At 38.0% G+C, this 26,437-nt stretch overlaps 1 protein-coding gene across 4 annotated transcripts in view; it reads left to right on the top strand.

Moving 5' to 3' along the window:
• VTI1A (vesicle transport through interaction with t-SNAREs 1A) overlaps nt 1-26,437 on the top strand; it is a 245,212-nt gene that overhangs the window by 45,117 nt on the left and 173,658 nt on the right. For 2 of the 4 annotated variants that reach the window (XM_053389206.1, XM_053389208.1), the window contains exons 5-6: nt 4,853-4,873; nt 9,737-9,821. In XM_053389206.1, coding sequence (XP_053245181.1) covers nt 4,853-4,873; nt 9,737-9,821 — 106 coding nt within the window. The remainder of the gene's footprint in view (nt 1-4,852; nt 4,874-9,736; nt 9,822-26,437) is intronic. The other 2 variants (XM_053389207.1, XM_053389209.1) reach the window with 1 other exon arrangement.

Genomic DNA, 26,437 nt, shown 5'->3' with positions numbered 1-26,437 from the left:
GTATTAAATTATTGTTTCTTTTAACACGTGGTGTTAGAGAGCAAAGTTCTGTACTTGCCATATGTTGCATAATACATTAAAATTAGCTCGTACACTTAGGATATAGCCTAATTAGGGACCCAGCTACTGCTAATTAAGAACTTTTAACTTCCATTGCATTGTAACAGAGTTATGCTTCATTCTCCTATTGAAATCATTGGGATTATAAAGCATATAACATTGACTAGATTGTGGTCCTGCCATTATAGCCTACAGCTTCTTAATGTGCAATTATTTAATAAGGGTGTTGTCCAAACTCCCCATAAGTTTGAAATATATTCTAAAAGTGGGCATCATTTTCAGACAAAAAACATTGGACATTCAGATACCATGGACAAAGTTCAAACCTCAAAAAAAGAGGTTTAGGCTCCTGGATTCATATTCTATTGCTTGTTTTCAGATTGCACAGTAAATTACATGTGACACCAGCCTTGAAAGAAAAGTTATGATAAAAACTCTAGTTTAAAACAGAGTTTATTCTTTTGTAGAATACTTTTTTTACTTTTGTTCTCAACCTTTAAGGTTGAAAACTACTGACTGATACTTTTTATGTATGTCAACGATATATTTGTAGATTGTGTATTTATGAAAGGAGGAAGAAACTAATTGAAATTAATCCAGAAATATCATTCTGTGGCAAACGGTCAAAATATAAACGCAAGAAAACATTGTTTCTTCATTTTCCTAAATATTGACATTATGCGTATACCCTAGTTTGCCAAAATTGACGGACTTGTCCTTTTTGGTGCTATTTTTCTAGAAAAAGAGGTGCTGGAACTAACCATGAATGCATCCCTTGTTCTCTTATAATGGCAATGGAGCCCACCTGAGAGGGGCTGGGACTGAGTTCTGGCAAGTTCCGGCTAAATAAAAGCCCTGGTTCTCTTCCCTCTCAGGGATATTGGGCAAATGTTCTATAATACTTTATTTCTTGTTTCATGTTACTAGTAAGACTATCCATAATGAGGAAGCACAATTATCAATCTGTGTCACTCAGCTCTTTTGGGGCCTAGATTTAGAAAGCCTTATAGCTTTAGCACCCAAAGGATATATGTAAAGTGTGAAGAATTTCAATATGCCCAATGCTCAGATTCATTTCTGTAACACTAGTGTAGAACACCTTGATTTATATATTAAAAGTCATGGATCTGTCAAATTCATTTGCTGCTGTTTGACCGTTTAATCAGGTTAAGGTTAAATTGCAGAAATGAAAGTGGTTTGTCCACCACTCTAATCCCCAAATGTAACATAAATCAATACATAAATCACTGGAAAGCAGATGCTGCATAAAAATAACTGTCTTGGGTTTTGGCAAAGTAGGAGTATTGACCTCTTCACACCACCTGATAAATATCTGAATAGAGACTTAGCCAAGAGAGCTAGAAACTTCTAAAGTCAGGGAGCTCTAGATCAGTGTCAGTAATATTAAATATATTTAGTTTTTGAGAATGTGAACTCTGTGTAATACATTTAAGCATATGTGATTGTGAGGAATATGTTACCTGTTGATTCACTCTGTCTAGTGGTGTTTCAGAGTTATACTGGTATAACTTTGTTATTCTAGTACGTATACAGAATTGGATATCAAATAATTTGCGAACGACTCTTAGTTGGAAACAATAAAGAATGTGAAATATTTGAAATTCTATATTGTGGCATTTTGGTTCTGTGCTGTTGACAACATTGTCTAAGATGATTTTCATGATTTGTTGCCTCCTTTAAGGCAATGGCAGACCCAAGATAGGTATATTAATGTATGTAAAAGCTGCTATTCCCAGCCTGTGTTTTTTCTCTGTAAAAAGAAACATCCTTGATAGGGATAAATGGCTTTGGGCTCACTATATTCTGGATTTAGTTAATTTCTTGGCTTTGTGTTGATTAATTTTCTTCCAATTTAAATCGAGTGAAACATAATCAGATGTAGCACATTTTGCAGTACAAAGGCAGGAGGGAAAAACCGGATGGTTCATAGTTGGGTTATCTTTTCCCTCCAGGAGCACACTTTACTAATTTATAGTAAACAATTAAATGTTGTCCATTACACATCACAGAATGAGAATATATATATAAGCAGTGTAGTATTTTAAGCACTCTAGTATTTTCAGCTGGTCTTTGTAATTATGTCTGGCTGCATTCATCAAATCGCTTGAAAGGCCCAGTTGCTTCAATGCAGCAATACAGTACCAAGTTGTACCTTCCACTTAATATTTTGCGGTTGCTGGAGAGGGTGGTGGGTCTGTTGTTCAGAAAAAGAAGCATATCATTCATTAATAAATTGTTTGCTTGCAAAAATATATTGGGTATTCATTTGGTATTTACAAATTCCACAATTTGATATGAAACTCTGTTTTCTTTCTGAAATTAGATTTGTTGGGCTAATGTGAGAAAATTCTTAATTAGACTTTTCCAGTTGGTCTAAAATGGGAAAAAAAGTACATCAAGGCAGCATATATGCTACCTATAGAACATAAATATTTTGTGGTGATATGGTTACCTAATTTTTGACAACTAAGCTCTGATAATGTAAGATTTGGACTTGCTGTGCATAAAGTGTGTCAAAACTCCAGAAACAGACCAGGGGGTGAAGTTGGTCAATTTAATTCCCCAAGATCTAAAGGAGGTCTGTATCACTTCATATAGCCCTGGCAGAGCAGATCATTACCAGTCACAAATCTGTTCGTTACATGCCGAGAGTTTATAGCAAAATAAATAGACTGTCATCACAAGTTCAGAAAATTGTGTGTTCGACCCACGATAATGTGTAAAGGGCGTTTAATAGAGTTCAGCATTTATTCGTTATCTGTATGCGGGCAGAGACGGCAGTAGCGTTATCAGCTTCTTGGGCGGGGGGGAATTCGGTAGTTCTCCATGTCACGTGATGTGCCTCACAGACGTGCACACACTCTGCGACGCAGTTTTGATTCTACTCACAGCAGAAGGCTTAGCCACAAGAGATTCCACTGGTTCAAACCAGCGTAAACCAGATTTTTTTTTTTAGTCTACAAAGGAACAGATTACCGCTTGTATCAAATTGGAAAAAAGGAGAATCTTTGTTTCAGAAAATATGCTGATTATCATAACCTAAAATGGTGGCTACACACATTTTAATGCTGTTTGAATTTGACAAGCTTTATATGGTACATTTTTAAAATAGCAGTTGCAGAATTTCATCGAGTGCCATCATTGTTAAATGGGGGAAAATCTTTTGTTAATTTGAATGAATTTCTTTCAGTCATCATTTAAAAAAGAAAATCTGCCATTACTTAGCTTAGTTGCAAATTCTATGCAGAGCTTAAATTCAGCCATGCAGCACAAACAAGATAGAACATTTTTTTTTGTTTGGGACCTATTGAAAAAACAAATGTGGAGCATTTTAAAACTCTCATTGACTGTGGCAGAGTGTCATGCCCCAAATGGTCTCTATTGCAGGAAAGTAGTTTTAAACTTTGGCCCTTAAAGTATTACAGCCAGCTGAGGAATGGTGACCTCAAGGGTGTGGGGGGTGGGTGGGAATAGTGCTGCGAGAAATGAGGGGGAAGCAAGAAAGCAAATGAAAGAGTGATTCCTAGCAAAGGGCTTTAAATTTTAGGGCAGGTGGGATGGGGATGGAGAATGCCTGTGTGTTTACTTGATAGCAGATCCTTGGAAAGCTTCTTTTCTAAAGAGCTATTAACTGCAGCAGCTTGCTTTCCTAGTGATCAGAAGCACCATCTCTTGTTTTGTTTGGCAGCGGTACATCTTTTAGTTTTAGAGTGACACCTAAGGGGGCATCTTCCGTTTCTTCTTTAATTGGAAACTTCCTGACTGTAGAAAAAAAGGTTATCTGTTTAAAATTAGGGCATAAATTGGTGTGGTCAGTGCAAAAGTGGCCACCTTAATTGCCAAAATAAGGTAGCCACAATGAGAGAATATTCACCCTTGTTTAGTAGCAAGCCATCATTCCTTCTGTATTTGTGGCAAATGAATAGGTGTGCTTCTTTGTACCCCAGCACAACTGGCTAATGTTCTAAATGAAGAATATTTGGAAGTATAACTGACTAGATCAGTTGAAAGGATCCCTGCTACTGTAGTTTTAGTAAAAGTAGGCAACTAAAAGGGGGGAGGGTTAGCAGTGATAATAACTTTGGGAGATAAATTCTGTAAAAGATAGTGTAGTCAAAATTATGTTATGTACAGTAATTCTGTACCATTACATTAGTTAATTTGTTCATTCATTCATTTTTAACATAAGTAATAATATGCTATACTAAATTGCATAGGCATATTATTATTTTTAAAAGTAGCTGTGTTAAAGTAGAGCAGGCATTTGCAAGATATACACAATCTAACTGATGCCTCAGTAGCCACTTACTATAGTTATTCTGATCAAGATAATATATGAGAGAAATAAGAAGGCAGGTGTCAGTACTAAAAAATAGAAAAACATTCTGAAAACTTGTATATACAAAATCACTTCAACTGTACTATCTTAGAAGAGAGGAATAGTAAACTTGTTTTCCCCCTTTATATTATAGACTTCTATGAAGTCATTCCCCTTTATTTCATGATGGTGTCTTAGATGTGGTTTAAAAGAGAATTTCACACTATTCTCTTTGTTTAATGTGACAGTGTGAGAAAGTGATCTTTATTCGTTCAAAAAACTCTGCATGTAGTCTATGTTTAGGTTCTTTTAATGTGTTTGTCTGTGATTTTTAAATGCTAAACATGTAAACAGATAAATTGTCAATGTTAATTCTGTATCCTGTCACACAACTGATCTTTCTTTCCTGCCATTTCTTTCCTTTTTATCTTTTTTTGTGCGTTCATGTTGCAGTTGATAAAATTACGTGAAGAGGTGAGTACTTCCTTGCTTTTTGTTGTCTAGCTTTTCCTTTAAAGCTGGTTTTCCAAATCTGAAGTAGATCTTTTTGGTCATTGTTACAGGGAAATAAGTACAAAGCAAAAGATATTGATTACACTGCTTAAAAATGTTCCAGCACTCTCTTTCTTTCTTTTTCTTTCTTTCTTTCTTTCTTTCTTTCTTTCTTTTCTTTTTCCTCCTATAATAACTATACACTTACATGGGAATCCCTAGATCAAACCTTTAAAATTAACATTCTTTGATAGCACAGAGAAAGGGGATAATTTATAGACACTGGAAAAAAGAAGGAAAACTACTATTTGATCTCTATTAGAATACCATGATCTAATCAGATCCTGTAATGATATCTGCATCACACAATCTTTGATGGAGTAAATACCTTTATATCCCAGCATTACTATAGAAGGTACAGTGTTAGGGGTGGGGGGAAATCTCTGCTTGAAGCAGATAGCAGCAATACAGCAGTATGTATACCTGCCGGCATACCAAACAGTATGAAAATACTGCATGCATGTTGAAAATAGAAGCCAGGTAGATGTACACTCAGTCGTGTCTCAGTATTTATTATTTATTTGTGCATATGCTGTAGAGAATGCAGATCAGAGTTCCTTTTGCTTGCACCCTATGAAATGACCTGAAGTGGCAGCAATACGTCTAAGCAGATATGAAAAGCACCTGATGGTCATTTCCTGACAGCCACTAGCATATATTTTTTTAAGGTTCCCCCTCAGTCTTATTTTATAGTACAGCAAATGCTTACACTATTATTTTTGTTTTAAAAAATCAAATTACTTTCTCTTAGAGGTTTGGTATAGTAAACGTTGCTAGGGAACCAGTTTTCTTAGGTGGCTGTGTAGTGACACCTCAGATTTCCTAGCAGCGAAAGAGTGAACACAGCAAACTCTGCTTGTTTAGTCTTGCGGTTGGTGGATGACACTGTTGATACAATCTAAATGTGTTTAATTCAAAAGAGGTCAGAAGCAAGGGGCACTTTCAAGTGCTGATGCTCATACTTGGAGAGAACGCAAGCTAATGTAACGCAAGCAAAATTCAGGGGAATTCTTGGTCTAAAGATTTTCTTATTAGATTAAGATTATTTGATCAATCATTCACTTTTCATTCCTGATTGCTATACAACTTGCAGCATAAAGGTTTGATGTGATGACGAAAGTATCACTATAAAATGCAGCCAAACAAGCATGTCCTTGCGTTCTTTTCTAACTTCTTCTTATTAATGTAGCATCATCAGTGTACATAGTGCTTTGCAGAATAACATAAGCAAAAGACAGGCTTCTGCCCCGAGGAACTAACAGTTAAAATTTTCATGGAGAGAGAATGGAAGGAAGGAAAAAGATAGCAAAGGCAGAGAAGGGAGAGGTATGGTAATAGGAAATATATGGATACTTAAATCATATACTTGGGTTTTATTTCAGCTCTGGAATAGTCCATAGACCATAGTAATTGTACAGTTTTATTTTTTAAAAAAACACTTAACATGGTAAACAAGCATATGAATGTCATGATTTCTTACCTGGCCATTTCAGACTAGGGTTCAACTTTCATAGAAGACATACATTCTATAAATACATACTCAGGAAAAAGTTTAGCTTTGTATGCATAATTTTTATAATATATAATTATAAGTTGTAATATAAAGCAATCATGGAAATATATGTGACAAGGCTAATTGTAAAGGGAAAATCAAGGTTTATTAATAGATCTTATAATTAAAGTGGTTAATTAGATATAGACAATAATGCATTTTAATTTTTAGCAGACTCAAGGGGGGAAAGTGGCTTTTACTGAATACCTGGACTACTTTTTTGTCAGTTTTAAAAAATGCCTGTCAATTACATGTATTCTGGATTGTATTTCCTTGCTGTTGGCTCACTTTGTAAGTCCTATCATTTTGTCATTTTCTTGCTACATAATATTTTGGGGAGCATATTAAATGCATAGCTAATAAAGGGAGTGGAAGTCAAGATCAAAGAGTAGAATGGGAAATGCAGTGCAAGCTTCACTACTGCAATTTCTCGTTCCCATATTAGCTGTAGGATAAGCTGTAAAAGGAGTGGTGTTTTATATAGAGTATAAAATGCACATTAAAGCCCAAATGATGGCTATTGCAGTGATTCACCAAGGTTCTAAACTAGTCAAATAGTAAAACATCAAGGCTTTCCCAATTACAGTTCTCCTAAGGAGGTATGATCTTAAAAGCAATTGTGATTTTTCCCATACTGTTTGTTAATAAAATGTACAGTTCCTCTCATTACAAAGCTGTGTTCCAGCACAGATGTCTTAGGCAGAATTCTATGGAGGCTGTGCTGCTCTGTTTTCTTTTCGTTTCTGAGATCTCAGTTTGAATCCAGCCCACATGGAAGGACTAAATCTCTAGCTGTAGCGTGCCACTTTGCAAAACTTCCATCTGTAACTCCATGGAGAAGCTCTTTGTGAAGCTAAAAGACAGCCTGAGTCACCTCGCACTACTTCATATACAAAAGGCAGGGGGATAGGGTGGGGAAATGAATTTGGCAGGGGGGGTGTAGTGGAAGTGTTGAAAGCACCAGCCGCTGATGTTAGGTCATTGCTTTTCGTGACCGAAGGAACAATATTTCTCCGAAACGGAAAAGTAAATAACACAACCACTTATAGGGGGGGAAGGAGGTTTACTGTAGAATGACTTGAGTGAAAAGGACCTGAAATCAGTAGTACGAAACAGCATAGTCTAATGAAATCCTTCCGTGCTGTGCTCTGGAAAAGCAGGGCATCTGATTGCTAGCAGGAAAGCTAACCTGAACTTTGAATGTTCTGTGGTGGTTTTTAAATTCAATTTTGTCAATTGTGATCTTAGTAATGACAGATGCCATTTAGTGGTTGTGCTTGTGTAGTCTTGGGCAATTTAAAAAAAAAATAAAAACAATTTTTAGTTTTAAAACATTTTAAAGTGATTTCTGTGTGACTGAACTGGCTTTTTAATGGTATGATTATTTGCGCTGAGTCCATAAGATCTGTGTCTACAAAATGCATGATTTTAAAGTCACAGGAGTAGTGGAGTTTTTGTTTTCTGTTTTTTTTTTTTGTTCTCTTCTCCACCATACTCCCACCCCCGCTGACCCAGCAATCTTCTTATTGGTTCTAATGAAAGAAAGATGTCCAACTTTTTATTAGGCCAATAAGATTCAACATTTTGTGCAAGCTGAGATGGTCAGCTTAATCTGAATATTTTTTCTATATACAATATTATTTTCTTATATAAGAAATGTTATTTGACTTGCTTTGAAAGAAGTTTTTATACTTCTATTGTTCTAAAATATAGGGATTCTGTCATTATGAAATGTTCTTTTTCTTTTAAATTATTTAATAACTAGTGCTAATGATTTAAAATTGTTCCTTGGTCTTATCACATACGTCCTGTAACTTACATTATAGAACGTTAATTTTTTTAATTCTTTCTGCTCTTCCCTTTGTGCCATGACTGTTCCCCCCTCCCCTTCCAAATATAGAAGGATTTTTATTTTTTTTGCATTTTACTCTTAACCTATTCACTGTGTATTAGACGACTCTATTAATTATTATAGACTGTTATTGCAGCTTTCCTGACCTTCACATTGGGTTCTATCTGTGCTGATCTAAATGCATTGTTTTAATGATTTCTAAAAAAAAAAAAAAAAAAAATTCAAGGAAAGCTTTGATGTGGCTTTAGCTGCCTCCATCGTCTGGCCGCATCTCAGAGATGTGTCACCTGTGCCGGGAGGGAATAGGGAAATCACGTTTTGAATGGTAATGATAACATACTAATCACTTCCTTTCTTTGAAGATAGAAGCGAGATATTCTGTCAGCATCCCTGGCTGCTAGAGCTTGGAGGCACTGGTCTAGGTGTATTAGCTTAAGTGTGCATGTCAATACAGCTTGCATCTCCCAAGATCCATAGGGGCTCATTAGAGCAAGGTAGATCATTTCGGCAGACAGCCACTCAGATAATATGGATGGCACCTACTTTTTAATATTATTATTAGAAAGCATTTCTTCAATTTTTAAATGACATCTGTCAACAAGACAAAGTTCCAGGAGTTGTTTTTTGACATGCATCCAAACTGGGTTGTTTTTCAGGGTGAAAAGGAGGCGGTGGGAACATGTGTGCTTGTGTTTAGTTTCTGTATTTTGACAGCTTGATTAGAAGTATAAGTTCAGTATTTCAAAAGTAATTTGAAGAGATCAACGTGCAGAAGGAAAATCAGTACAAATGATTTCCCCCCCAGTTCTTATCACAGGTCATGGTGACATAATTATGCAGTACAATATATTTCTTTAAACTTAGTGTGTTGAAATGTGTGCTTATACACTGTGTAGTATTCTACTTAAAATCTTGGATCTGTATTGCATCAATATTTTGGTCCTAGTCTTCAAATGAATGTGACAGAATTATATCTTTATATAGCACTTTTAGCATAATACCATATGCTGCTAAAAATAAAAGTATTAACATTTACCACCTGCAAAACCTGGGATGTGCCCTAATAAATTGTTCTAGGGAAACAACTGTGCTTGCTTATGGCAAAATTAGAGCATCCATGTATTAAAATACCTCTTAAATGTTCTCCATATTATTGTCATTGATTGGGCGTATAATATCAATGAAAGAGTTACTTTGTATTATCCAAATGCTAGGTATAAATAATTTGAATGATCACATATCCAGCTTCCTAAAGTGCTTTTCTTGAGCTATTTCTTTACTGTAAAAGTAAAAATAGAGAGAAGATACTGTATGTGTAGTTGGGGGGGGGGGAAATACTGTCGACGGATGCCTGATTTTTCATTCCCGTTTTCTTTTTCAGAGGGCGCATCTGCTCGATAACACAGAGAGGCTGGAAAGGTCATCTCGGAGACTAGAGGCTGGATACCAAATAGCAGTGGAAACTGGTAAGAATTCTGAGAGTGAGCAAATTGTCTTGCTTATGCACAGCAGTCTTCACAACACATGACATTTCAGGGAAACTTCAAAGGGGAAGCAGAGACAGCAGCCCGAGATGTGGTTTACATATTGGGGAGACAATTGGGAGCTTATTTGCGCTTATCTTTTTTCAAGTTAAAAGGCATGACATCTACTGAAAACAGTTCCTGAGGTTTAAAAGTATACATCTGAAAAGGGATGGAATACTTTGTCTAAATTCTACATTTGTCTTAATATGCAGTTACATGTAGTCAGTTTACCCACCCGCAATGATTGGTAACACACACTGTAGACTCCAGTTGTTTTGCTCCTTTTGCTTTTAGTTGTGTACCTAAAATTAACATTTTAATAAATTTATAATTTATATTAGCTAAAGACAGCCTCTGAATTTTATAAGGTTCCCTGTTCAACCTTTTGCATAACCAGTTTCCCCGGTCATCATTCTGCTGCTTTTCTGCAATGGAACTACTTAGAAACTGTAGCAAATGAATAGGAAAAGAGTTCAGCCCTGAAAAGTTTGATTATTATTGATAACTCAGTCAGTACTTGTGAACATGTATTTTATGTTTCAGAGGAAACACAGCTGTCAAATTTCCAATATCTTTATATGGAAAAGTTTACCCAAAGTCTTGCAGCATTTCATGTATTATGTACTTAAACGTGAAGCAAATGCTGGGATACAAAGAGACCAACTTAACTTTTATTCAAATCTTCAAGCTATGACCAGGCAAGCAAGCTCTAACAAAGTGAACAGAGACTTATAGCACCTGCCAGACATGTTGAACACACCTGGTGTTATACCATCCCAGAGAGGCTTATATAACACTTTAGAGATCAGCATTAACTGTGGTGCCTTTTCATTACAGACTTGGTGCAAAATTACTGTGTACTTTGACAACAATACAACCTGTTTCCTTCTCACTTTTTCATAGGAAATTACAAAGGGTCTCTGATAACTTAAAGTGCTTTCTTTCACCTCCCCCATGTGTAAACTTGCTTCCAGTGTCTACCATACCTGTATCCAGAGCTGGCCCAACGTTAGGCAGGGTGAGGCCACTGCTTCAAGTGGTAATAGCCTGCCAGGTGAAAAGTCTGTTGGGGCCATGCCTGCCCTGCCAGTCACGCTGTCTGTGCCACTACCAGTGGTGCCGATTTTGGGCAAGATCGCTTCCATTTTGAGTGAGATCTTTCCCCAAATTGGTGCGCTGTTGCCCAAAATCGGCACCAATGGCAGTGCTGCTTCTTAACCAGTGGTGGATGTGACAGATCGCTTGGTGGTAGCAGATGGCTGTACCACATACCAGATGCATATGCATTCCTTCTGGATTATGGTATGACATATGTTCATAACACTTTCAGTAGCCAGATTTTAGTCAACGTGAGTCTCTGCATTGCAAAATTCACCATTCCTCTAGTTAAAGCACTTGGACTTTCAAAAAAACTTTTGACACCTCACCAAAGACAAATTTATGGTGCTACCAGACTTGAAATACTGTGTATAGTTCTGTTTTCCTCACCTCAGAAAAGATAAATTCAGGACAAACAAAAGAATGCACCACTTCAGACAGCACTGTGGAATTCACTGCTACAACAGGCAGTGATGGCCATCAACCTGGGTGGCTTTAAAAGATGATTGGGCAAATTCATGAAGGGTAAGGCTATCAGTGGCTACTAGTCGTGGTAGCTATGTTCTTGCCTCCACTGTCAGAGGCAGTACGCCTCTGAAAACCAGTTGCTAGTAATCGCAAGTGAGATGAGTGCTGTTGATCTCAGGTTCTTCTTTTGGCTTCAGTGCCCATGTGGTTGGCCACTGTGAGAACAGGAAGCTGAAACAGATGGGTCTTTGGCCTGATCCAGAATGCTGCTAAGTTCTTAGCATTATAAAACTATCAGGCCTGAAGTTTGACAACCATTGGATACATTGTTAAATAAGCAGCCGAAACATAAGTAAAACAACAGACACTTATTGCAAAGACATGTGGGTAAAACCTCAGTGCCTAGGACTTGCTGATCGTATGGTCGGCGGTTTGAATCCCCGCAGCGGAGTGAGCTCCCGTCGTTCGGTCCCAGCTCCTGCCCACCTAACAGTTTGAAAGCACTCTTAAGTGCAAGTAGATAAATAGGTACTGCTTTATAGAGGGAAGGTAAACGGCATTTCCGTGTGCGGCGCTGGTGCTGGCTCGCAAGCTGCAGCTTCGTCACGCTGGCCACGTGACCCGGAAGTGTCTTCGGACGGCGCCGGCTCATGGCCTCTAGAGCGAGATGAGCACGCAACCCTAGAGTCGGACACGACTGGCCCGTACGGGCAGGGGTACCTTTACCTTTATTTAACTAGCTGGGAAAGTGTATTGGAACCAATATGCTGTTGATTGCATCCAGAAAGTGAAGGTAATGTGTGCCTGCCATATCTCAACAGGAATGCTACTCCGCATAGCAGAATGGCCGCACTAACAGCCCTGCTCTGAGTTACTGCAGAGCAGGCTTATGAGATATTTGGAACTTGCCGCAGGAACCTTTTCTCCAACCACAGTGATGCCCATGGAAAAACCTTAAGCAAAATCTGAATTCATCAGCATTCTCCCTCCCTGCGGTTTCCAGGAGCTGCTATTCAGAAGCATACTGGGTACAACAGCAGAAATAGAACATAGTCATCAGGATTAGCAGATATTGCTAGCCTTACCCTTCATGTATTTGTCTAAATGCACTGTAAAGGCATCCAGGTTTCAGAAAACCGTTTTCATGCCGGATTTGTAAACTGCACTGATATGCAGAATGGTGCTCTCCCATGGCAAATTCTTAGTTAATGTTTGCTAATTCCGCATAGCATTATATGTATTTTTTTATTTAAAAAAATCAACAATGCATGACTTCTACCTACAAAATCTCATAACACAAGAAACCAATTAGTCTCTGAAGTGCCAGAGCATTCTTTGTCTGTGATGGGAGCATTGTTTCCGTGTGCACAGATTCCAGTAGAAATAGGCATCTCAAGATGTCTGTTGCATTATCATGTTTTAATAGAAAACCTCGATGATAAAAGGATGCAAAGGTCAGCAAGTTCAAACATCCACAGCTGGCTATGTTCTTAAGGCAAGATCCTCAACACATTAACCTCCACAGATTAAGGCTGCAGTCCTAAACACCCTTGTAAGGGGTTGGGTTTCAATGAACAGAATGGGACCTACTTCCAGGTAAACATGCTTGGGATTTTGCTATAAGGATTATAGCTGTACTAAGATTTGGAAAGTAAAGCAGCTGAAGCTTTGTCAAAGCTTGTTTGTTGCACTTATTAATATCAATAGGACCGCTGTAGAATAGATCGTTTCTGGTTACTGCTGGAATTTTTCTTAGTAAGAATGGATGAGCAGCCCACAATCTGGTTCCTAGTATTCCAGCAGAGGTGGCCTCTCCCATCCTCAAATCCTGCCAGAGGGGGTAACAAAAGGACTGTCTTTGCCCTATGTGGAGTGGGAAGAGAAGGAAAAGGCAAAGCAACTTGGTGAGCTGTTCACTATTTCACTCCCAGTATTCCAACTGAGGTGGCCTTTCCTCCCTCGACTGCCACCACAGGGCTTCTCAAGAACCCTCTTGAGACAAGTCTCAGCACACCCATTTTGGGCTTGTCTTTGCTGTTTTATTATATAGTTTTAATATATATTTTTAATGTAAGCTGCTTTGTGAGGTTAGTTCAAAAAGCGGTACTTAGTTATCATGTATAAATAGCAGTATGTCTGTGGAAGCCTCTGTATGAGACAGCTCATTATTTGAAATATTAAGGAAATGCCTCTTGCGTTAGTTAGCTCCATTACAAGCTAACATTTCTTGTGGTACAATAGGGTTTGAGCTTTGAATGTTAAGGTTCTTTCCCAGTGAAGGCCCACCCCTCTCATGCCAACATTAGAGAACACCAAAGCAACAACACATGGGCAATTATGTTTCTTTAAGTTTAAGTATTTATGCATATGGCTTCTGATTCTGAGGGAGTAGAGAAGTGCCCACAGCATGCTCTGAAAAATCCAAGTGTGCTCACAGGCCCTAAAGATGGACAACCCTTGTTATAGCCTGTGTGTCCTACTGATAAGCTGTTGGAGCAGAGGAAAGGCAATTTTTTAATGCACTGTCTATAACTGGTCAGTGTATGTCATTAGTAATGTAGTAATATTTAAACAATACCATTAACTAAATATAAAATTTGGAAAGAAATCCCCAGTACTTAGCTATACCCTTTTTAAGTGGGACTTAATTGGGAAGCTTGGTGAAAGATATTATTAACACAGGGAAGGGTGAACCAAGCCATTTTGCAAGCTGTTCATATTGTGTTGACTTTCATAGTGTTTGCTAATGAGGACTCAAACATTATGGCATTCTAATAGTAGTTACATATCTAAGCCTGCATTTTCAGAAGGTTGCTAAGGCCGCTTAAACTTCCATATACTTCCTGTTCAGCTTAACACACTGCAACACAATTTGGGTATTGAAAATCTGGGCCCATATTTCAATTGCCTAGTGCTTGGAAGCTGCTCCTATATTTGCACTTAATTCCTGTTTGATTCATCTGTAATGAATTATTCATGCATGCATGTGTGAATACTATATAGGAAGCATTTCATTAGTGAAACGGGACCTCTGAGATTGGGGTACATTCTGATATTTCTTCCTTGGGTATTTCTTTGATATGCCAAAGAAGGGATATCTCTGCTAAAATCTTAATCCAAATTTTTTGCATGGAGAACAGTTGTTAGGCAGCTGCCAGACACTGTCAGTTTTTTTAAAATGTTCTATTTCCCATTCTAGGTTAGATATTTACTGTTCGTACCCATGTTTCTCTGCTACTGTTTTATTTTAAAGCCGGTTTGTTTCAGAAATGCATATTGTCAAGTTCTAGATGGCATTTGTCAGCTTCCTTTTAATCCATAGCAGCACAATATGAGAGGGGTATAAGTGATACCTTTCTCTTTTTTTGCCTTCTCATATAATAAGAAAAGTAGAATAACACTGTTTCATTTTTTTATTTAAAAAAAAACCAGCCTATTTGGTAGGGGCAATTTAGACTGCTATCCTCTATTCATTTACTTAACTGGGAGAAACCCTATTGAGCTCAATAAGACTCACTTTTGAGTAGTTACAAATGGGATTATGCTACGAGTTTCTTTTACTTATTGATCTATGGGCACTTACAGACTGTCAAAATTTTCAAGTGGGATCACATTGCAGGCAATGACCAATTTAGGCATGTCTGAATGACACACAATTGTGCACACGCATATGGCGCCGAACCCAGAACTAGTCCCAAAACATCATAAAGACGTCATGAAAGGGAGCAGAATAGAGACAGTGCAGGCTTATGCGCATTCCACCAACATGCGCTGGGCTCTGGAACAGAACTCTCACGTAACACAAGGACTGTCTGTACTGGCAAACTCTGGATTGTACAATTACAGTTGGTTGGGAGACCTTGTGCAACAACTCTGCTTCCTCCAAAGAGCTGGTATTTAGCAGTAAGGAAAGTGACAGAGAAATGCATTAGAAAGTGTGGGATAACATTTGCTTGACGCAACATGGCCTTAACCAGCCCACAGATGAATAAGAGTTTTAGCTTTACTTCTATTTTTTGAGAAGGGAGCATCTTCAGTGTTTTAGTTAGTAGGCATTGGCTCATATTTTTGTTCCTTTGGAATCTCTATTTTTCCTTCTCCTTTGCTTATGGCAAAGTGGGGGTATTTTAAGAAGCGTTAAGCTTGTGAGAGTGGGAAAACATTGCTCCACTCACAGAGGTGCCTCCAATTATTTTTGGCAATTGTTCCCGCTCACTACCTGCAGTTTTCTGGAATGTCTCCAAAAGCGTATCTGGATATTTGGGGAAAGTTCAGGGGGTTGCAGTGGCAAGGAGAGGTGGGATACTTCGGTTATGCAAACAACCTTACAACTTCCTCTTGGGCTAACAGTTTCCGCAACTGTTTTAACACACATTTTCTTCTGCAAATACACACCAAACTTGCCCCTCAAGCACTCATATATGTCTGGACTTCAGCAAAGGAATTTAATTATTACATTTTGGATTACTAAATGCTTGTCATGCATATTCCTCCATGGAGAAAATATCCTAAGAAATAATTTGAAATAGCAAGGAAAAACATTGCAATCATCAGACTTAAAAAGTCAACTTTTAAAAGTTTTATTTGATAATAGTAGCTCTCTATTGCAATAGTTTAAAATGTGTGATACAATGGGCACATTTGCACAGAACACTAGTCATGTTTTAACTTTATGTGCACAAGGCTCAGGTTTGTATACTCTCCTCCCATGCAGCTGTAATAAGGAGGAGGAAAAGGCAGCTGCATTTTCAGCTTATTTTACTTTAGCCAGTTCCTGGGTTGTCATCATTTTCAACCATGATCCTGGTTGATACAAGATGAGAAACCAGAAATCAATTGAAGTGCTGCTGAATCCTAGTTTATTCTTCCTGTCCCCATGGGCTGGGGGCAGGATAGGCAGGGGAGGACCAAACAAGTCCGGGCTTTGCATAGGCTCAATTTGCTGTGAACATAGCACTATGGTATGGCTTAGTCTTACATGCAAATGCTGTCAAGAGTACTTTGGGCATATCTGATCTATAAGTTGGCTGTTGGAACATCTAAAGGATTTTCTTAGGATTATTGATACTGAATCCTTAAACAAAACAAAAAAATTTTTTCCTTCCAGTAGCACCTTAAAGACCAACTAAGTTAGTTCTTGGTATGAGCTTTCGTGTGCATGCACACTTCTCCAGATACACTGAAACAGAAGTTGCCAGATCCTTCTATATAGTGAGAAGGTGGGGAGGGGTATTACTCAGAAGGGTGGTGGGAATGGGTGATTGGCAGATAGCTGTGATGATAGATTGACAGCTATCTGCCAATCACCCATTCCCACCACCCTTCTGAGTAATACCCCTCCCCACCTTCTCACTATATAGAAGGATCTGGCAACTTCTGTTTCAGTGTATCTGAAGAAGTGTGCATGCACACGAAAGCTCATACCAAGAACTAACTTAGTTGGTCGTTAAGGTGCTACTGGAAGGAAAAAATTTTTTTGTTTTGACTATGGCAGACCAACACGGCTACCTATCTGTAACTGAATCCTTAAAAATACACTTTTTGGAATACCAGCCTGAATTTACAACTCTGAATTCTTTTGGTACACCAGAGAGGAAAGATATGGTTATCTTTTTGAAACGTTCATAGCACATCTTGTAATATATTTTGAATTTGGTTTGACCAACTTTTGAGATTGAAATTTGGGACATATTTATCCATTCTTTGGCATTTGTATGACAGAAAAAGATAGTGAGCAGTCAAAGCAGGTAGTAGAATACAACATTCCAATTTACTTTCTGATGCCAAACTCATGACCCTGTTGCATTGCACTTTACTTTCTTTAAAAAAGGAATCGGCTTCAGATTTTCTTTTGAGTCAGACTTTTAATATTGAGGAATTCTTCTTTTACTTGGTGTTTATGTATTTTCTTAGGTGAGTACACAGAACATTCACAGCATGAGTTCTTGTTGGACTAGGACTTTGTGTACCACTTAGATCAAGTGGAAAACTTGACTGGCTTAGGTTAGTGGGGGGAAATACATTTTGCTTTTTTGTTCTTCATGTTTGAAGCCTTTAACCTCTATTTCCTGTTGGGCTAACAATGTTTTCCTCCATTTGCACAAAAGAACAAAGTTTAGCATTAAAAAATTATTTGTATAGGAACACATCCTCTTCCAAGTGAAGCCTGGTTCAAAAGCATTCTTGTGTCATGGTGGATCATTATTCAAGTGCTGTACTTTGTTATGCTTTTGCATTTGGAGACTCGAAGATCTCAAGTTATACTTACTTGTGTACCTAATGAATAAAGAACAATGAAAAAACCCTCCTGTCTCTGAGCTGCACAAGAAAATTGATGTTTGAGAATAATATAGCCTTGATTGAACATATTAGAGTGTTTCTGGTCACGTCTCCCTTGTTTTTCCTGGCATAATCTTGTCTATCTAGTGCAGATACAGTGGTACCTCGGGTTACATAGGCTTCAGGTTACACACTCCACTAACCCAGAAATAGTGCTTCAGGTTAAGAACTTTGCTTCAGGATAAGAACAGAAATCGGGCTCCGGCGGCGCGGTTTAAGATTAAGAACAGTTTCAGGTTAAGAGCGGACCTCCAGAACGAATTAAGTACTTAACCCGAGGTACCATTGTATTTGATTTTATAGTAATAGTTGAAATGAACCATCATCTAGACATGCACATACCATCCTGTGTACAACCATGTTTTTTTCTGAAAGTGATACAGAAGGATTTGTTTCACAAGCTTCTTCACAGGGCTGCAGGGCTATTCTCTCTTCCCACCTCCTAAAAATACCCCTTAAAAATCAAACCTCTCACACCAAATCTCCACACTAATTCTTAAACTTGCGAAAGTGCAAGGGAAGTTTGTAGGCAAGAAAGAACATCAATAAAGAATGAATAAAATGGATTCCTGCTGGATCTTGCCAGGGGCCATGTGGTACAATTTGCAATTTCTGTTATGATAGCAATATCCCTCCCCTGCTGTTTGCTTTCCTTCCAAAATCTGCCATGCAGTTTCTGGGCATGGAGGTCATATTTAGCTATCAATACCCATTTATATGTCTACTATAAATTTGTGCAATCCCACTTATTAAAAAAGAATCTCAGTCCATGACAATGACCACATATTGTGCCATGTTTTCCTACCTCTGTGAGAAAATCTCTGGGAAGTCGTGCATGCGCCTATGGTGACCAAGAAATTAAGATCCAGCCACTTCCATTAATGTGGTTTCAACTACCACTTGAAGATGGCTATCACAATATTTGTTTAGCATATTAAAACCAAAAGAAGGTTTTTCAAATATTTCCAACTTCTGAAGTTGTAAACATCTTACTGTTAATCTTTCTTTAAACTGTGCATATTTTATGGGTATTTTCCGGAGAATAAAGAACTGTCCCACATATTTAACCACCTAGGACAGGGTTGGGGGTGTTTTCCATCATGGCAGTGGTTCCCAATTAGCTAAATACTACAGACCCCCTGTTTCTCAAAAGCCAAGACATGGACCCCCTACTCTTGAAAATGTTGATATCTCTGTGGTGGTTTTCGTTATGTACCCTCCAACATGTCCCAACGCAAAACCAGGATATGCCTCTTCCTGCACAAGTCACGTGACCCATGAGACATTATGGCACCCCAAAATGCATGTTTTTGGGTGCCAAGATCTCAGGCGTTTTTGGGCACCATGCTGTCATGTGAGAACATGCCCCCCCCCAAACGGAGTGTGTGCCACAGACCCCCTGAGTGGGTTGTTCATATCCCCTGGGGTCCACAGACCACCAATTGCAAATCAGTGCATCATGAGCAGCCCTCCAAGGTCTGCATGCCTATGGTGTGCAGGGCCAGAGGCAAGTGGACAGAGCAATGGATGTGACTCTTTCTTTGTACAGTAGTCAACATTCCAGCAACGCAAAAGCCAGAGGCTTTTAAACATCCACAACTGGAGGGAACAGGACCAGTGAAGGACTTGAGATGCCTCAAGGGCTGCATGTGATTCCCCAGGTCTGAAGTTATCCACTCATGTTGTAAGGTTTGATATAAAGGAACTTGATTCTGCTGAAGCAAAGTAGCATTCAGTCAGGTTTACTACCTGGATGGAACACATCTTGGAATCCTATATTCCCTTCCTTGAGTTTCATAATGGAAGGAAGTGAGGATATAAATCAAACAAACAGGCATGGCAGTAAAACCAGGTTTATCTCCAAATATATACAACACAGAGCTGTAGACAATCCTGGCTCTATGATGAACCTATATGAAATATAAAAATACATGTTTCCAAATTGCAGTTTAGAAAGTATATCTCTGGCTTAGTAATACTAAGCTTCCTTTAAAAACTGTTAGAAAATAGACCCAACATAGTATTTTGACTTTTGCACCTTCTATTATTTTTGTATCATATGAAAATCCAGTGTTTTTAAAAGATCTCTGAAGATTAAATGTGCCCTCTTTTTTCCTATGTCACATTTATGTATGGATACAAAATAGGCACTAGTATCCAGAATTGTTGACCCTTGAGATCTAATATTGACCTCAGTCAGTATTAACTTTTCAGATCGATAAATGCTGTTATTGACCTCAAAGGAAGTCAATACTGCTTGTTAATTTGCAAAGTATAACTGCAACGAAATGCTACACATTTTGTTCTTCATTATGACCCTATTTATATCTGTTTTTAACATCATCTTTTTCACCACCTAGAAAGTGTAATGTCGAAACATTTCAATTCCAGTTACAATAAGGGTTGAAGAGAGATTTGTATTGCGTAATATGGAACAAGAGAAGAGAAGAACATGTTTCCCCTAGCATGAAAATAATACCAGTTCTATACCACTGTGGTGTTTTCCCTCTTTAAGGGGAGTTCAGTTACTTTTTCTCTGAAACAATTTAGAACAAAGTATATTTCAGCTGCCAAAACACACACTTCTTCATAAAACTATAATGAATGAGTGAGCTAATCCTGAACTAACTGGAAACAATTCTTTAAATCATTATTGAACAGTAGATTTTTATCTGTTTAGATAACAATGGCAGGTGTGTAAATGAAGATGTTACTATACAGAAGTTTGAAGGGAATGTTGTGATTCAAATTGTATTTAATTGCAATATCTTAGGTTGGTTTTAGTGCTGTGTCTAGTTTTGTTACATGCAAACATAAATGTTAAATCATGCATGTCTTGATGTATGTTAAATTTTATTCCAGTATTCAAATGCCCGAACAACATTATTTCACATTTATCAGTTTGCTATTTCAATTCTAAATTCTGATAAATGATTTATAGGCTGATACTAAAGTCAGCTACTTGGAAGCCAATGCTGTCAATTTCAGTGAGAGTTGTTTTCAAAAGTGCTAATTTCTAGATAGATATAATCTTAATCCCACTTCCTGTTTGATAGACTCTAACTGGCACACAAGACAAACAAAAATGATTCTGCTTTATAAAGTAATAAACTTGTGTGAAGGGTCTTGGGGGAACAGACTTTGCTTTTATACAATCTTCCTTTCATCTGTTAACATGACACTAAGAAAGCTCAAACATTGTGTTGTTAAATTCCACCATGTAGGTTGGTTTTTCATAGCTACTGATATCTTACACCAACCTCTTTAGCGAACAAGCAGATGCAAAAGGCAGGAAATGATTATTGCTCTTGGACCGGGTTGAGAAAGGGGAGCAAGCTCATCCCTACCCATTAGTTCCAGACACTTTACAGAAGCCAAACAAGGGTAATCTTAGAAGGCCTGGTACCAAATTCTGCTTCTCCATACTCCTGCCCAGCTTTCTGCTTGGCACATTTGACAAGCTTGGGTGGAGAGTTGGGTGAGGTCAGAAACTGGAATGCTTAATGAAGTGGGGAGTGGGAGAATCATCACTAGGGTTTTAGCTCTGTAATTCTTCAACTTTTTTGGCTGATTGAACACTCGCTAACATCTTATCCCAGCTTGCTTGCTGTATTGCCACTCCCTCCATGGACACTGTATTCGTATTGTGAAAAAGTACCTGGTGGCCTTAGAACCGATTTTGGTGTCTATAAAATGCAGGACATCCAACTACTATCTCTATGCTGGATGCGATAAATGTAGAAACCAGTTGTGATCAAGACTGCCTAGTCATCTTTATGGCCCATCAATAATATTGTATTGCAATGGCAGCAAATGTGGTACAGTAGACACCTAAATATCTAGGCTTCCATATTTTGTCATAGGGAAAATTTTCTTTAACTTTTACGGAGTTGGCTATATAAATGCAGATGAAAAACAGAGAAAGGATGGTAAAGCAAAGCATTTCCTGTTGATGAACAGGTTTCTTCTTTTGAAGGTCACTTAGTCCAAGAAGGAAGGAAAAATATACCTTTAACAACGATCATCCCCACCCGCAGTCTCTTCATGCTAAGCTGAACAATCTATTCAACTTTTTGAGATAGAGGAGCAAAGCTACATGGCTTCCATTACACTTTCTATATCTTAAAGTGATTGAAATAATTTGTTTTCAGTCTGAAACTAATTAGCATTCAAGGTCAGGCTCACACCACTTTAATTTATTGCTTAAGTACATTTGTACTTTTCATTGCTGCTTCAAGAAGATCCTTGTTGGAATTGTAGGTTTGTATTCTATTTCACCAAGAGTAGCTGGCTTTATAAAGGTGTTGGTTTGCTTGCTTTATAGGTCAGGTATTTATGTTGACAGCAGTGGTACTGGAAAGGATGACATGCTTCAGAGACTTTTGAAATTACTTCAGAATTTAGATTATTAGTGGCACTTTTGCCTTTGCATTCCTTCTTGAGGGAAAAATCCAGTCAATTAATTTTCTCAAAGATGTGAATAATAAAACATGGATGTGAAGTTTCACTGAACTAGAAATGAGCAGTACCTTTTGGGTCATAGTTTATAATGCGCAATTTAGTACTCTTTTCCTTCTTCTGCACTGGGAGATTAGTGAAAAATAAGCTGTGTAAATTAAGTTTATTGCAACATTATCTTCAGATGTACAGCAGTGAAGATTATATTGAGTGATAGCAGTTGAGTGGATTTTGTATAAAAAGAATTATCACATAAAACCACATTCTGAATAAAAATATTGCTCAAAGTTCCTCTTATATCATTTTATTAAAAGTTCTAGTCAAACACATTGCAAGAGTTTGGGAGAAGGAGCTATACTTAAGATAAATACAACCTATTAGCTAATGGGAATCCTACTACCATCCTGTGCAGATCTTGTACCTTGCGTGCTTACAATGGTCTGATATAGTTGACTCCTATGCTGCTTAAAAGCTCCACATTCACATTTGCGAAGAAAGGACCCAAACTGGCAACCACGTCACCTGCATTCACATGGAACACAACATCCCTTGGTTCAGCGATACATGTATAAGCAGAATGGAGCCCAAGTGAATGGTAGCCCACAGGAGTTTGCTACCATTTTGTTACCTCTCCACTAATCCTAGCTTGCTATGTCTTATAAACCAACTGTGGTTTAAAGCAAACTGGTTGGCTTCAGAGTAAGCCAACTTCAAGCTGTGGTAATGAAGCTGGCTTGATATCTGCTTCATATGACACAACAAGCGAGTGAGAAGTGGGATTTGGAAGTGTGAAATCAATTTTTTTCTTCCAGCTACATGGGGTGAGGGGTGGGGAGCACATGTACAAGCAAAGCCTCAGGCTGACCTTCCTGCTCTTGCACATAGTGCTAGGCCTCTTATGTGCTAACTAAACAAGTCAGGAAGTCCATGGCTATTCTCTAGTCTAGCTGTTGAAGCTCTACAGCAGGCATAGGCAAACTCGGCCCTCCAGATGTTTTGGGACTGCAACTCCCATCATCCCTAGCTAACAGGGCCAGTGGTCAGGGATGATGGGAGTTGTAGTCCCAAAACATCTGGAGGGCCGAGTTTGCCTATGCCTGCTCTACAGAATAAGGAATCAATTGATACAATCCAGAGCAGGAATTAAAAGTGGCGTGCCTCTTGAATTTGGGTTCCCAAATTCAGTTCCTAAGGCTTTTTCTCCCACAGCAGCTTTAGGTTCCTGTTCAAATATTAACTATAATCTCTCTCTCTCTCTCATGCAAATCTTATTTACAGCATTTGTACGCCACCCAATAGAGAGTGTGTAGGGCAGTGGTTACAGTGTCTGACTAGGACTGGACTAAAATGTCCATTCACCCGTGAAGCTCACAGAGTGACCTTGGTCCATTCCCCAACTCTCTACCTAACCTACCTCACAGGGCTGTTGTGAAGTTAAAATGTAGGGAAAGGCCCTGTATCTTCTCTTGAGCTCTTTTGAGGCAAGGCAGGATATACATTAAATAAATATATTGACTTACTATGAAACATGAAAACTCAACTACAATAAATGATATCATTTTTTAAAAAAACTTTAAAAATCATCATCAGCAGTTAAAACAGCATAAGACTATAGGAAGCATTACTAAAAGCAGGTGTAAAATTGAGTGGATTGTTGTCTTCTTGCTTTGTTCTCATTGACACGGTAAAAGCCATTTAACTTCAGTGCAATGTGCTACTTAAATGACATTAATCAGTTGCGACCCTCGTGACCTTCCCTGACTTAAAAACTTGGAGGGGCAAAAGAAAAGTGAGCCTAAACTTGTTTATATGGAGCTTCTATCCTGGTAGCAGCAGCTCTCCAGGTTTTCAGATAGGATAATTTCCCACCCCCTACTTGGAGATTTGAGAAATTGACCCTGGGACCTTGTGGATGTAAGGCATGTGCTTGAACACTGAGTGGACCTGACACTAAAGTTGGCATGTGAAATAGTTCTGTGTCAAATCACTTAGATATTTTAATAACTAATTTGAAGGCGGGGGGAGTTCTTTTGATGAAGGTGGGAGGAATGGTTGAATTGTTTTGATTAATAATTTGGATGGAAAATGCCATTCTCTGGGGTGGGAGAAATCAGGAAATTAGTCAGGTATTCATTGATCAAAGAGCTGCTGGTGAGGAAGGTGAAGAATGGATGAACTAATCCAACTTGATTAAATTGTTTTTCTTTGCATAAGCTATGAATGTCCTCGTGGTAGAAAAATAATAATAAAAAGAGTCTCTTCCTAGGGGGTTGGCTGTAATTGCTCCAAAATCTTTGCAGAGGTTCATGGGGAACCTCTTCCAAATTGTCCTTTTTGTAAACTAAAATGCTCAATTCTTTACTAGTTTTTTGATAAGGAAGTTATCAAACTTTGATAAGGAAGTTATCACTTTGATTTGCTTTACTGTTTCTTTTCCATCTTTATTAACATCTTTTAAAGATTGGAATACTAGGCATAATATATGCAATGTACTTATTGGTCACTCCTACCTTCAGTTACCTATCAGTTGGAAGACCAGCCCTAGTCCATATAATCTGAGTTTCTTTAGTTGCCTTTCAAGAGCTATATTGGCCCAATTCATACGACCATCTAAATTAGTAATGCATGATCTTTGCTTATTCTAATATGAATCAAACTGATCAGCACCTGGACTGATGTATGAATAGGAATTTAGTTATCCAACAGTATATCAACATAGTTTTTAAAGTGCATATTTTAAAAGAAATGATGTCCAGAAATCCAAATGTTGCAAATAAAAATACATATTTAATCATGTCTTAAAATGTGATTAATGTGGAAGTGGGATGGAATGGATTTATGAGTGAATAAGAATGAAAAGAATGAAGACCAAAAATATTGACTTACCTCTTAACTAGCTACTACTTGAAAGGGCTGATTGTGTGGATCTCTGCTGTGGAGAGCAGCCACTTTTGGGCACAGGAGTCTATTTCCAGCATGGATTAAAATAGTTATATATTTGTGTGTTTGCAGTGGTATGCCATAAGTTGAATCCAGCTTGTGTGGCGATTTTACAATGCTGGCTCATTTTGAAGTCAAAATGACATGAAATGAATTTTGATCTGTTGCTATGTGACCAATTGCCATGTGAATTTACAGTTCGTCAAAAGTTTTTCTGACAATTCAAGTACAGAATGTTTATTGGATCATATTGGTCTAGGTGAAGACAGGAGTGCCTGGCGTGCTCTGCCTGGCGTGCTCTGGTCCATGGGGTCACGAAGAGTCGGACACGACTAAACGACTAAACAACACAACAACATTGGTCTAGGTGCCTGGTGACACGTCTTCAAATAATCTTAAAATGTTAGTGAGGCAAGATTATTCTCTCTCTCTCTCTCTCTCTCTCTCTCTCACACACACACACACACACATACACACACTTAAAGTTTTATATAACGAAGAAGAATGACTTCAACCCAAACTTGTCTTGAATTACTAGAAAGATATTTATTCAGCTGATGCATATGCAATACAAGGAAAGCAACTCATTTAGATATAAGTATTCAGTCTTTCTTATCAGTTTCCATTTTACAATGTATTTTTAAAATAAAAAAAATAATTGATGCATTCTATGGTAAATTTGCACAACCCCAAAATTCTGATAGCTATTATTATAATAATGCTAAATATATTTAAATGATTTTGTATTTATTCATCATCTCTCCTTTTGACTATCTCAATGTTATTCTGGCTGGGTTCACACATAAGGTGAAACTGTGGTTTTGTTAACAATAGTTAAGAATCCACACCATAGTTTTTTTAAAAAGTTTTATTGTTTTTTTCAAAATGAACAGCAAAACCATGCCATTGCTGGTGGTACTCACAAACACAGTAATCTTACATAGATTTTGACACAATTAGAAAATTGAAGTTTTAGCTAGACTCATGGGATGACCTTCGAGCACCTGTTGATATGAATCGGCTGCTTGAGTTAGAAGCTATCATAGTAGAATTTAAGATTTAACATTCCCATTCTTTCAAAGCCTATGCTTCCCTTTATTCATAAATCCATTAAGGAGTCACTGTTGAGCCACTGATCAAATATGAAGATAAGGAGGGATATAGGAATTTGGGCAGAAGGTTCATTTTAATGGCTGCCACGCAACCCAACCCACTTAAATGTCTCTAGCTTAATAGCTCTATTCTTACGAGAC

The sequence above is a fragment of the Podarcis raffonei genome, chromosome 5, assembly GCF_027172205.1.
Source record: "Podarcis raffonei isolate rPodRaf1 chromosome 5, rPodRaf1.pri, whole genome shotgun sequence".
Lineage (NCBI taxonomy): Eukaryota > Metazoa > Chordata > Lepidosauria > Squamata > Lacertidae > Podarcis > Podarcis raffonei.
Note: the sequence above shows the minus strand (reverse complement) of the source record. Positions and strands in the feature narration are given on the sequence as shown.